Source organism: Scyliorhinus torazame, chromosome 6 (genome assembly GCF_047496885.1).
Source record: "Scyliorhinus torazame isolate Kashiwa2021f chromosome 6, sScyTor2.1, whole genome shotgun sequence".
NCBI classification, from domain to species: domain Eukaryota; kingdom Metazoa; phylum Chordata; class Chondrichthyes; order Carcharhiniformes; family Scyliorhinidae; genus Scyliorhinus; species Scyliorhinus torazame.
This window is the reverse complement of record NC_092712.1, coordinates 8,531,511-8,548,794: the sequence shown is the minus strand read 5'-3', so window position 1 is coordinate 8,548,794 and position 17,284 is coordinate 8,531,511. Positions and strand designations below refer to the sequence as shown.

Below are 17,284 nucleotides of genomic sequence, written 5' to 3'. Positions count from 1 at the left end.
TTACGGACTGAGTCAGTCAGTCACTGGAACATATACAGAGCAGGAAATAGAATCAAGTTCCCACACCACCAGATACTTACTTGGGGTTATCATTGCCATGATTCCGGTTCGAGTCTCCAATGTGGATTTCAGCTCCGTAGATTCCTGCCTTGTCTGCACTTTGTGAGTTGGCGATCTTGATTGCCGCGATCTGATGCTTTTCCCGCAGGTCCACCCTCCACCAGGGGTCTGCCTCCACTTTAGTAGAAGAGCAGGAATAATCTCTCATTCTCCCATCAATAGCTTCTGCGGCCGTGTGGCGGTTGCTCGACTGGGTTGCGACACCATTCAATGCAACATTGCGGACTGTTCACAACATTCAACAATTTACAATAGTTAATACACAACAGCAGCAACAATTATGGAGAAGCTTTATTGTCGGAGCCAGATGTGGGGAAGGACAAGGGTTTCCCATGCCGTGGTGGACAGCACCTGGAGGCACCGGAACAGTGGGTGCTGGCGATTGGAGGAGGACATAGAATATAGAACATTACAGCGCAGTACAGGCCCTTCGGCCCTCGATGTTGCGCCGACCTGTGAAACCGCTCTAAAGCCCATCTACACTATTCCCTTATCGTCCATATGTCTATCCAATGACCATTTGAATGCCCTTAGTGTTGGCGAGTCTGTTGCAGGTGGGGCATTCCACACCCTTACTACTCTCTGAGTAAAGAACCTACCTCTGATATCTGCCTTATATCTATCTCCCCTCAATTTAAAGGTATGTCCCCTCGTGCTAGACACCACCATCCGAGGAAAAAGGCTCTCACTGAAAACCCTATCTAATCCTCTGATCATCTTGTACGCCTCAATTAAGTCACCTCTTAACCTTCTTCTCTCCAATGAAAACAGCCTCAAGTCCCTCAGCCTTTCCTCATAAGACCTTCCCTCCATACCAGGCAACATTCTGGTAAATCTCCTCTGCACCCTTTCCAAAGCTTCCACATCCTTCCTATAATGCGGCGACCAGAATTGCACGCAATACTCCAAATGCGGCCACACCAGAGATTTGTACAGCTGCAACATGACCTCATGGCTCCGACACTCAATCACTCTACCAATAAAAGCTAACACACCGTACGTCTTCTTAACAACCCTCTCAACCTGGGTGGCCACTTTCAGGGATCTATGTACATGGACACCGAGATCTCTCTGCTCATCCACACTGCCAAGAATCTTACCATTAGCCCAGTACTCTGTCTTCCTGTTATTCCTTCCAAAATGAATCACCTCACACTTTTCTGCATTAAACTCCATTTGCCGCCTCTCAGCCCAGCACTGCAGCTTATCTATATCCCTCTGTAACTTGTAACATCCTTCCGCACTGTCCACAACTGAACCGACTTTAGTGTCATCTGCAAATTTACTCACCCATCCTTCTCCGCCCTCCTCCAGGTCATTTATAAAAATGACAAACAGCAGTGGCCCCAAAACAGATCCTTGTGGTACACCACTAGTAACTGGACTCCAGTCTGAACATTTCCCATCAACCACCACCTTTTGTCTTCTTCCAGCTAGCCAATTTCTGATCCAAACTGCGAAATCACCCTGAATCCCATGCCTCTGTATTTTCTGCAGTAGCCTACCGTGGGGAACCTTATCAAGCGCTTTACTGAAATCCATACACACCACATCAACTGCTTTACCCTCATCCACCTGTTTGGTCACCTTCTCAAAGAACTCAATAAGGTTTGTGAGGCACGACCTACCCTTCACAAAACTGTGTTGACTATCTTTAATCAAATTATTCCTTTCCAGATGATTATACATCCTATCTTGTAGAAACCTTTCCAAGATTTTGCCCACAACAGAAGTAAGGCTCACTGGTCTATAGTTACCGGGGTTATCTCTACTCCCCTTCTTGAACAAAGGGACAACATTTGCTACCCTCCAGTCTTCTGGCACTATTCCTGTAGACAACAATAACTAAAAGATCAAAGCCAAAGGCTCAGCAATTTCCTCCCTAGCTTCCCAGAGAATCCTAGAATTAATCACATCTGGCCCAGGGGACTTATCTATTTTCACTCTTTCCAGAATTGCTAACACCTCCTCCTTATGAATCTCAAGCCCTTCTAGTCTAGTAGCCTGAATCTCAGTATTCTCTCAACAACATTGTCTTTTTCCTGTGTGAATACTGACGAAAAATATTTATTTAGCACCTCTCCTATCTCCTCGGACTCCAAGCACAACTTCCCACTACTGTCCTTGACTGGCGCTACTCTTACCCTGGTCATTCGTTTATTCCTGACATATTTATAGAAAGCTTTAGGATTATCCTTGATCCTACCTGCCAAAGACTTCTCATGTCCCCTCCTGGCTCTTCTTAGCTCTCTCTTTAGGTCATTCCTCGCTAACTTGTACCACACACACTCCCCAACACACACAGATACACACACTCCCCAACACAGACACACGCACTCCCCAACACACACACACACACCCCAACACACACACCCACTGTCCAACACACACACACTCCCCAAAACATTCCCCAACACACACACACACACTCCCCAACACACATACACACTCCTCAAAACACACACACACTCCTCAAAACACACACACACTCCCCAACACACACACACACTTCCCAACACACACACACACTTCCCAACACACACACACACTCCCCAACACACACACACACTCCCCAACATACACTCACACTCCCCAAAACACACACAGACACACTCCCCAACACACACACTCCCCAACACACACACGCACACTCCCTAACACACACACACTCCCCAACACACACACACTCCCCAACAAACACACACACACACACTCCCCAACACAAACACACACACTCCCCAACAAACACACACACACACTCCCCAACACACACACACACTCCCCAACAAACACACACACACACACTCCCCAACACACACACACACACACCCTCCCCAACACACACACACACTCCCCAACACACATATATATATAAATGATTTGGAGGAAAATGTAACTGGTCTGATTACTTTGTTTGCAGACGACACAAAGGTTGGTGGAATTGCGGATAGCGATGAGGACTGTCAGAGGATACAGCAGGATTTAGATTGTTTGGAGACTTGGGCGGAGAGATGGCAGATGGAGTTTAATCCGGACTAATGTGAGGTAATGCATTTTGGAAGGTCTAATGCAGGTAGGGAATATACAGTGAATGGTAGAACCCTCAAGAGTATTGAAAGTCAAAGAGATCTAGGAGTACAGGTCCACAGGTCAATGAAAGGGGCAACACAGGTGGAGAAGGTAGTCAAGAAGGCATACGGCATGCTTGCCTTCATTGGCCGGGGCATTGAGTATAAGAATTGGCAAGTCATGTTGCAGCTGTATAGAACCTTAGTTAGGCCACACTTGGAGTATAGTGTTCAATTCTGGTCGCCACACTACCAGAAGGATGTGGAGGCTTTAGAGAGGGTGCAGAAGAGATTTACCAGAATGTTGCCTGGTATGGAGGGCATTCATTAGCTATGAGGAGCGATTGAATAAACTCGGTTTGTTCTCACTGGAACGAAGGAGGTTGAGGGGCGACCTGATAGAGGTATACAAAATTATGAGGGGCATAGACAGAGTGGATAGTCAGAGGCTTTTCCCCGGGGTAGAGGGGTCAATTACTAGGGGGCATAGGTTTAAGGTGAGAGGGGCAAGGTTTAGAGTCGATGTACGAGGCAAGTTTTTACGCAGAGGGTAGTGGGTGCCTGGAACTCGCTGCCGGAGGTGGTGGTGGAAGCAGGCACGATAGTGACATTTAAGGGGCATCTTGACAAATACATGAATAGGATGGGAATAGAGGGATACGGACCAGGAAGTGTAGAAGATTGTAGTTTAGTCGGGCAGCATGGTCGGCACGGGCTTGGAGGGCCGAAGGGCCTGTTCCTGTGCTGTACATTTCTTTGTTCTTTGTTTGTTCTATGCTCCCCAAAACACACACACTCCCAAACACACACACTCCCCAACACACACACACACTCCCCAACACATTACCCAACACACACATACTCCCCAACACACACACACACACACATTCCCCAACACACACACACACTCCCCAACACACACACACACTCCCCAACACACACACATTCCCCAACAAACACACACACACTCCCCAACACACACACACTCCCCAACACACACACTCCCCAATACACACACACACTCCACAACACGCACACACACTCCCCAACACACACACACCCCAACACACACATACACACTCCCCAACACATTCCCCAACATACACACTCCCCAACACACACACACACTCCCCAACACACACACACTCCCCAATACACACACACACTCCACAACACGCACACACACTCCCCAACACACACACACCCCAACACACACATACACACTCCCCAAAACATTCCCCAACACACACACTCCCCAAAACATTCCACAACACACACACACACTCCCCAACACACACACTCTCCAACACACACACGCACACCCCAACACGCACACACACTCCCCAACACACACACCCCAACACACACATACACACTCCCCAACCCATTCCCCAACACACACACTCCCCAAAACATTCCACAACACACACACACACTCCCCAACACACACACTCCCTAACACACACACACACTCTCCAACACACACACACACCGCAACACCCACACTCCCAAACACACACACACTGCCCAACACACACACACACACTCCCCAACACACACACACTCCCCAACACAGACACACGCAGTCCCCAACACAGACACACACACTCCCCAACACACACACACTCCCCAATACACATAAACTCCCCAAAACGCACAAACACTCACCAAAACACACACACACACACTCCCCAACACAGACACACACACTCCCCAACACACATTCACACTCCCCAACACACACTCACACTCCCCAACACGCACACACACACTCCCCAACACACACACACTCCCCAACACACACACATTCCCCAACACACACACAAACTCCCCAAAACATTCCCCAACACACACACACACACTCCCCAATACACACACTCCCCAAAACACACACACACTCCCTAACACACACGCACACACCCCCAACACAAACACACTCCCCAACACACACACACACACACACACCCCAACACACACACACACACTCCCCAACTCATTCCCCAACACACACACACACTCCCCAACACACACACACACTCCCCAACACACACACACTCTCCCCAACACCCACACACACACACACACTCCCCAAAACACACACACACACATACTCCCCAACACACACACACCCCAACACTCACACGCAGACTCCACAACACATTCCCCAACACATACACACTCCCCAAAATATTCCCCAACACACACACTCCCCAACACACACACACACACACTTCCCGACACACACACACACTCCCCAAAACACACACACACTCCCCGAAACACACACACACGCACTCCCCAACACACACATACACACTCCCCAACACAGACACACACTCAACAACACACACACACTCCCCAATACACACACACTCCCCAACACTCACACACACTCCCCAAAACACACACACACACACACTCCCCAAAACACACACAGACGCACTCCCCAACACACACACACACACACCCCAACACACACATACACACTCCCCAACACACACACTCCCAAAAAACATTCCCCAACACACACTCCCCAACACACACTCCCCAACATACACACACACACTCCCAAACACACACACACCAAAACACACACACACCCTCACTCCCCAACACACACACACCCACACTCCCCAACACACACACATCCCCAACACACACCCACACACTCCCCAACACACACACACTCCCCAACACACACACACACACGCCCCAACACATTCCCCAACACACACACACACTCCCCAACACCCACTCACTCCCCAACACACACACACTCCCGAACACAAACACTCCCCAACACACACACACACACTCCCCAACAGACACACACACACTCCCAAACACACACACACTCTCCCAAACACACACACACTCCACAACACACACACACACTCCCCAACACATTCCCCACCACATACACACTCCCCAAAATATTCCCCAACACACACAAACACACTCCAACACACACACACTCCCCAAAACACACACACACTCCCCAACACACACACACACACTCCCCAACACACACACAATCCCCAACACACAACACACCCCAACACAGACACTCAAACACACACACACACTCCCCAACACACACACACACTCCCCAACACACACACACACATCCTGACACACACACACACTCCCCAAAACACGCACTCCCCAACACACACATACACTCTCCCCAACACACACATACACACTCCCAAACACGCACACACACTCCCCAAAACACACACACACACACTCCCCAAAACAGACACACACACGTACTCCCCAACACACACGCACTCCCCAACACACACACACACGCCCCAAAACACACACATACACACTCCCAAACACACACACTCCCCAAAACATTCCACAACACACACTCCCCAACACACACACACACTCACCAACACACACACACTTCCCAACACACACACACACTCCCCAACACAAACACACACCAAATCACACACACTCCCAAACACACACACACTCCCCAACACACACACACACTCCCCAACACAGACACACCCAATCCCCAACACACACACACTCCCCAACACACACACTCCCCAACACACACACACACTCCCCAATACATTACCCAAAACACACACACACTCCCCAACACACACACACACTCCCCAACACACACACACACACATTCCCCAACACACACACACACTCCCCAACACACACACACTCCCCAACACACACACACACATTCCCCAAGACACACACACAGACTCCCCAACACACACACACTCCCCAACACACACACACACATTCCCCAACACACACACACACTCCCCAACACACACACACTCCCCAACACACACACACACACACATTCCCCAACACACAGACACACATTCCCCAACAAACACACACACATTCCACAAGACACACACACACATTCCCCAACACACACACACTCCCCAACACACACACACACATTCCCCAACAAACACACACACACTCACCAACACAGACACACACACTCCCCAACACACACACTCCCCAATACACACACACACTCCACAACATGCACACACACTCCCCAACACACACACACCCCAACACACACATACACACTCCCCAACACATTCCCCAACATACACACTCCCCAACACACACACACACTCCCCAACACACACACACTCCCCAATACACACACACACTCCACAACACGCACACACACTCCCCAACACACACACACCCCAACACAAACATACACACTCCCCAACACATTCCCCAACACACACACTCCCCAAAACATTCCACAACACACACACACACTCCCCAACACACACACTCTCCAAAACACACGCACACACCAACACGCACACACACTCCCCAACACACACACACCCCAACACACACATACACACTCCCCAACCCATTCCCCAACACACACACTCCCCAAAACATTCCACAACACACACACACACTCCCCAACACACACACTCCCCAACACACACACACACTCTCCAACACACACACACACAGCAACACCCACACTCCCAAACACACACACACTGCCCAACACACACACACACTCCCCAACACACACACACTCCCCAACACAGACACACGCAGTCCCCAACACAGACACACACACTCCCCAACACAGACACACACACTCCCCAACTCACACACACACTCCCCAACACACATTCACACCCCCCAACACACACTCACACTCCCCAACATGCACACACACACTCCCCAACACACACACACTCTCCAACACACACACATTCCCCAACACACACACACTCCCCAAAACATTCCCCAACACACACACACACTCCCCAATACACACACTCCCCAAAACACACACACACTCCCTAACACACACGCACACACCCCCAACACAAACACACTCCCCAACACACACACACACACACCCCAACACACACACACACTCCCCAACTCATTCCCCAACACACACACACTCTCCCCAACACCCACACACACACACACACACTCCCCAAAACACACACACACATACTCCCCAACACACACACACCCCAACACTCACACGCAGACTCCACAACACATTCCCCAACACACACACTCCCCAACACACACACACACACACACTTCCCGACACACACACACACTCCCCAACACACACACACACTCCCCAACACACACACATTCCCCAACAAACACACACACACTCCCCAACACACACACACTCCCCAACACACACACTCCCCAATACATACACACACTCCACAACACGCACACACACTCCCCAACACACACACACCCCAACACACACATACACACTCCCCAACACATTCCCCAACATACACACTCCCCAACACACACACACACTCCCCAACACACACACACTCCCCAATACACACACACACTCCACAACACGCACACACACTCCCCAACACACACACACCCCAACACACACATACACACTCCCCAACACATTCCCCAACACACACACTCCCCAAAACATTCCACAACACACACACACACTCCCCAACACACACACTCTCCAACACACACACGCACACCCCAACACGCACACACACTCCCCAACACACACACCCCAACACACACATACACACTCCCCAACCCATTCCCCAACACACACACTCCCCAAAACATTCCACAACACACACACACACTCCCCAACACACACACTCCCCAACACACACACACACTCTCCAACACACACACACACCGCAACACCCACACTCCCAAACACACACACACTGCCCAACACACACACACACACTCCCCAACACACACACACTCCCCAACACAGACACACGCAGTCCCCAACACAGACACACACACTCCCCAACACACACACACTCCCCAATACACATAAACTCCCCAAAACGCACAAACACTCACCAAAACACACACACACACTCCCCAACACAGACACACACACTCCCCAACTCACACACACACACTCCCCAACACACATTCACACTCCCCAACACACACTCACACTCCCCAACACGCACACACACACTCCCCAACACACACACACTCCCCAACACACACACATTCCCCAACACACACACACACTCCCCAAAACATTCCCCAACACACACACACACACTCCCCAATACACACACTCCCCAAAACACACACACACTCCCTAACACACACGCACACACCCCCAACACAAACACACTCCCCAACACACACACACACACACACACACCCCAACACACACACACACACTCCCCAACTCATTCCCCAACACACACACACACTCCCCAACACACACACACACTCCCCAACACACACACACTCTCCCCAACACCCACACACACACACACACACTCCCCAAAACACACACACACACATACTCCCCAACACACACACACCCCAACACTCACACGCAGACTCCACAACACATTCCCCAACACATACACACTCCCCAAAATATTCCCCAACACACACACTCCCCAACACACACACACACACACTTCCCGACACACACACACACTCCCCAAAACACACACACACTCCCCGAAACACACACAAACGCACTCCCCAACACACACATACACACTCCCCAACACAGACACACACTCAACAACACACACACACTCCCCAATACACACACACTCCCCAACACTCACACACACTCCCCAAAACACACACACACACACACACTCCCCAAAACACACACAGACGCACTCCCCAACACACACACACACACACCCCAACACACACATACACACTCCCCAACACACACACTCCCAAAAAACATTCCCCAACACACATTCCCCAACACACACTCCCCAACACACACACACACACTCCCAAACACACACACACCAAAACACACACACACTCCCCAACACACACACACCCTCACTCCCCAACACACACACACCCACACTCCCCAACACACACACATCCCCAACACACACCCACACACTCCGCAACACACACACTCACTCCCCCACACACACACACTCCCCAACACACACACTCCCCAACACACACACACTCCCCAACACACACACACACACGCCCCAACACATTCCCCAACACACACACACACTCCCCAACACCCACTCACTCCCCAACACACACACACTCCCGAACACAAACACTCCCCAACACACACACACACACTCCCCAACAGACACACACACACTCCCAAACACACACACACTCTCCCAAACACACACACACTCCACAACACACACACACACTCCCCAACACATTCCCCACCACATACACACTCCCCAAAATATTCCCCAACACACACAAACACACTCCAACACACACACACTCCCCAAAACACACACACACTCCCCAACACACACACACACACTCCCCAACACACACACAATCCCCAACACACAACACACCCCAACACAGACACTCAAACACACACACACACTCCCCAACACACACACACACTCCCCAACACACACACACACATCCTGACACACACACACACTCCCCAAAACACGCACTCCCCAACACACACATACACTCTCCCCAACACACACATACACACTCCCAAACACGCACACACACTCCCCAAAACACACACACACACACTCCCCAAAACAGACACACACACGTACTCCCCAACACACACGCACTCCCCAACACACACACACACGCCCCAAAACACACACATACACACTCCCAAACACACACACTCCCCAAAACATTCCACAACACACACTCACCAACACACACACACTTCCCAACACACACACACACTCCCCAACACACACACACACCAAATCACACACACTCCCAAACACACACACACTCCCCAACACACACACACACTCCCCAACACAGACACACCCAATCCCCAACACACACACACTCCCCAACACACACACTCCCCAACACACACACACACTCCCCAATACATTACCCAAAACACACACACACTCCCCAACACACACACACACACACATTCCCCAACACACACACACTCCCCAACACACACACACTCCCCAACACACACACACACATTCCCCAAGACACACACACACACTCCCCAACACACACACACTCCCCAACACACACACACACATTCCCCAACACACACACACACTCCCCAACACACACACACTCCCCAACACACACACACACACACACACATTCCCCAACACACACACACACATTCCCCAACAAACACACACACATTCCACAAGACACACACACACATTCCCCAACACACACACACTCCCCAACACACACACACACATTCCCCAACAAACACACACACACTCACCAACACAGACACACACACTCCCCAACACACACACTCCCCAATACACACACACACTCCACAACATGCACACACACTCCCCAACACACACACACCCCAACACACACATACACACTCCCCAACACATTCCCCAACATACACACTCCCCAACACACACACACACTCCCCAACACACACACACTCCCCAATACACACACACACTCCACAACACGCACACACACTCCCCAACACACACACACCCCAACACAAACATACACACTCCCCAACACATTCCCCAACACACACACTCCCCAAAACATTCCACAACACACACACACACTCCCCAACACACACACTCTCCAAAACACACGCACACACCAACACGCACACACACTCCCCAACACACACACACCCCAACACACACATACACACTCCCCAACCCATTCCCCAACACACACACTCCCCAAAACATTCCACAACACACACACACACTCCCCAACACACACACTCCCCAACACACACACACACTCTCCAACACACACACACACAGCAACACCCACACTCCCAAACACACACACACTGCCCAACACACACACACACTCCCCAACACACACACACTCCCCAACACAGACACACGCAGTCCCCAACACAGACACACACACTCCCCAACACAGACACACACACTCCCCAACTCACACACACACTCCCCAACACACATTCACACCCCCCAACACACACTCACACTCCCCAACATGCACACACACACTCCCCAACACACACACACTCCCCAACACACACACATTCCCCAACACACACACACTCCCCAAAACATTCCCCAACACACACACACACTCCCCAATACACACACTCCCCAAAACACACACACACTCCCTAACACACACGCACACCCCCCCAACACAAACACACTCCCCAACACACACACACACACACCCCAACACACACACACACTCCCCAACTCATTCCCCAACACACACACACTCTCCCCAACACCCACACACACACACACACACTCCCCAAAACACACACACACATACTCCCCAACACACACACACCCCAACACTCACACGCAGACTCCACAACACATTCCCCAACACATACACACTCCCCAAAATATTCCCCAACACACACACTCCCCAACACACACACACACACACACTTCCCGACACACACACACACTCCCCAAAACACACACACACTCCCCGAAACACACACACACGCACTCCCCAACACACACATACACACTCCCCAACACAGACACACACTCAACAACACACACACACTCCCCAATACACACACACTCCCCAACACTCACACACACTCCCCAAAACACACACACACACTCCCCAAAACACACACAGACGCACTCCCCAACACACACACACACACACACCCCAACACACACATACACACTCCCCAACACACACACTCCCAAAAAACATTCCCCAACACACACTCCCCAACACACTCTCCCCAACACACACACACACACACACACTCCCCAAAACACACACACACACATACTCCCCAACACACACACACCCCAACACTCACACGCAGACTCCACAACACATTCCCCAACACATACACACTCCCCAAAATATTCCCCAACACACACACTCCCCAACACACACACACACACACACACTTCCCGACACACACACACACTCCCCAAAACACACACACACTCCCCGAAACACACACACACGCACTCCCCAACACACACATACACACTCCCCAACACAGACACACACTCAACAACACACACACACTCCCCAATACACACACACTCCCCAACACTCACACACACTCCCCAAAACACACACACACACACACACTCCCCAAAACACACACAGACGCACTCCCCAACACACACACACACACACCCCAACACACACATACACACTCCCCAACACACACACTCCCAAAAAACATTCCCCAACACACACTCCCCAACACACACTCCCCAACACACACACACACACTCCCAAACACACACACACCAAAACACACACACACTCCCCAACACACAGACACCCTCACTCCCCAACACACACACACCCACACTCCCCAACACACACACATCCCCAACACACACCCACACACTCCCCAACACACACACTCACTCCCCAACACACACACACTCCCCAACACACACACTCCCCAACACACACACACTCCCCAACACACACACACACACACACTCCCCAACACATTCCCCAACACACACACACACTCCCCAACACCCACTCACTCCCCAACACACACACACTCCCCAACACAAACACTCCCCAACACACACACACACACTCCCCAACAGACACACACACACTCCCAAACACACACACACTCTCCCAAACACACACACACTCCACAACACACACACACACTCCCCAACACACACACACACACTCCCCAACACACACACACTCCCCAACACACAACACACCCCAACACAGACACTCAAACACACACACACACACTCCCCAACACACACACACACTCCCCAACACACACACACATCCTGACACACACACACACTCCCCAACACACACACTCTCCAAAACACACGCACACACCAACACGCACACACACTCCCCAACACACACACACCCCAACACACACATACACACTCCCCAACCCATTCCCCAACACACACACTCCCCAAAACATTCCACAACACACACACACACTCCCCAACACACACACTCCCCAACACACACACACACTCTCCAACACACACACACACAGCAACACCCACACTCCCAAACACACACACACTGCCCAACACACACACACACTCCCCAACACACACACACTCCCCAACACAGACACACGCAGTCCCCAACACAGACACACACACTCCCCAACACAGACACACACACTCCCCAACTCACACACACACTCCCCAACACACATTCACCCCCCCCAACACACACTCACACTCCCCAACATGCACACACACACTCCCCAACACACACACACTCCCCAACACACACACATTCCCCAACACACACACACTCCCCAAAACATTCCCCAACACACACACACACTCCCCAATACACACACTCCCCAAAACACACACACACTCCCTAACACACACGCACACCCCCCCAACACAAACACACTCCCCAACACACACACACACACACCCCAACACACACACACACTCCCCAACTCATTCCCCAACACACACACACTCTCCCCAACACCCACACACACACACACACACTCCCCAAAACACACACACACATACTCCCCAACACACACACACCCCAACACTCACACGCAGACTCCACAACACATTCCCCAACACATACACACTCCCCAAAATATTCCCCAACACACACACTCCCCAACACACACACACACACACACTTCCCGACACACACACACACTCCCCAAAACACACACACACTCCCCGAAACACACACACACGCACTCCCCAACACACACATACACACTCCCCAACACAGACACACACTCAACAACACACACACACTCCCCAATACACACACACTCCCCAACACTCACACACACTCCCCAAAACACACACACACACTCCCCAAAACACACACAGACGCACTCCCCAACACACACACACACACACACACACCCCAACACACACATACACACTCCCCAACACACACACTCCCAAAAAACATTCCCCAACACACACTCCCCAACACACTCTCCCCAACACCCACACACACACACACACTCCCCAAAACACACACACACACATACTCCCCAACACACACACACCCCAACACTCACACGCAGACTCCACAACACATTCCCCAACACATACACACTCCCCAAAATATTCCCCAACACACACACTCCCCAACACACACACACACACACACTTCCCGACACACACACACACTCCCCAAAACACACACACACTCCCCGAAACACACACACACGCACTCCCCAACACACACATACACACTCCCCAACACAGACACACACTCAACAACACACACACACTCCCCAATACACACACACTCCCCAACACTCACACACACTCCCCAAAACACACACACACACACACACTCCCCAAAACACACACAGACGCACTCCCCAACACACACACACACACACCCCAACACACACATACACACTCCCCAACACACACACTCCCAAAAAACATTCCCCAACACACACTCCCCAACACACACTCCCCAACACACACACACACACTCCCAAACACACACACACCAAAACACACACACACTCCCCAACACACAGACACCCTCACTCCCCAACACACACACACCCACACTCCCCAACACACACACATCCCCAACACACACCCACACACTCCCCAACACACACACTCACTCCCCAACACACACACACTCCCCAACACACACACTCCCCAACACACACACACTCCCCAACACACACACACACACTCCCCAACACATTCCCCAACACACACACACACTCCCCAACACCCACTCACTCCCCAACACACACACACTCCCCAACACAAACACTCCCCAACACACACACACACACTCCCCAACAGACACACACACACTCCCAAACACACACACACTCTCCCAAACACACACACACTCCACAACACACACACACACTCCCCAACACACACACACACACTCCCCAACACACACACACTCCCCAACACACAACACACCCCAACACAGACACTCAAACACACACACACACACTCCCCAACACACACACACACTCCCCAACACACACACACATCCTGACACACACACACACTCCCCAAAACATGCACTCCCCAACACACACATACACTCTCCCAACACACACATACACACTCCCAAACACACACATACACACTCCCCAAAACACACACACACACGTACTCCCCAACACACACGCACTCCCCAACACACACACACACGCCCCAAAACACACACATACACACTCCCAAACACACACACTCCCCAAAACATTCCACAACACACAATCCCCAACACACACACACACTCACCAACACACACACACTTCCCAATACACACACACACTCCCCAACACACACACACACGAAATCACACACACTCCCAAAAACACACACACTCCCCAACACACACACACACTCCCCGACACAGACACACCCAATCCCCAACACACACACACTCCCCAACACACACACTCTCCAACACACACACACACTCCCCAATACATTACCCAAAACACACACACACTCCCCAACACACACACACACTCCCCAACACACACACACACACACACACATTCCCCAACACACACACACACACACTCCCCAACACACACACGCTCCCCAACACACACACACACATTCCCCAAGACACACACTCCCCAACACACACACACTCCCCAACACACACACATACATTCCCCAACACACACACACACTCCCCAACACACACACACACACTCCCCAACACACACACACACACACACATTCCCCAACACACACACACACATTCCCCATCAAACACACACGCACTCACGAACACAGACACACACACTCCCCAACACAGACACACACACTCCCCAACACACACACACTCCCCAATACACACAAACACACCCCAACATGCACACGCACTCCCCAACACACACACACCCCAACACACACATACACACTCCCCAACACATTCCCCAACACACACACTCCCCAAAACATTCCACAACACACACACACACTACCCAACACACACTCTCCAACACACACACACACTCCCCAACACACACACACACACTCTCCAACACACACACACACCGCAACACCCACACTCCCAAACACACACACACACACACTGCCCAACACACACACACACTCCCCAACACACACACTCCT

The 17,284-nt window shown here is 51.3% G+C and overlaps 1 protein-coding gene across 1 annotated transcript in view; it reads right to left on the bottom strand.

The window, feature by feature from the left end:
- The window catches only part of LOC140425683 (fucolectin-6-like), a 74,804-nt gene that overhangs the window by 1,506 nt on the left and 56,014 nt on the right, over positions 1-17,284 (bottom strand). The window contains exon 2 of the mRNA XM_072510178.1: positions 81-345. Coding sequence (XP_072366279.1) covers positions 81-345 — 265 coding nt within the window. The remainder of the gene's footprint in view (positions 1-80; positions 346-17,284) is intronic.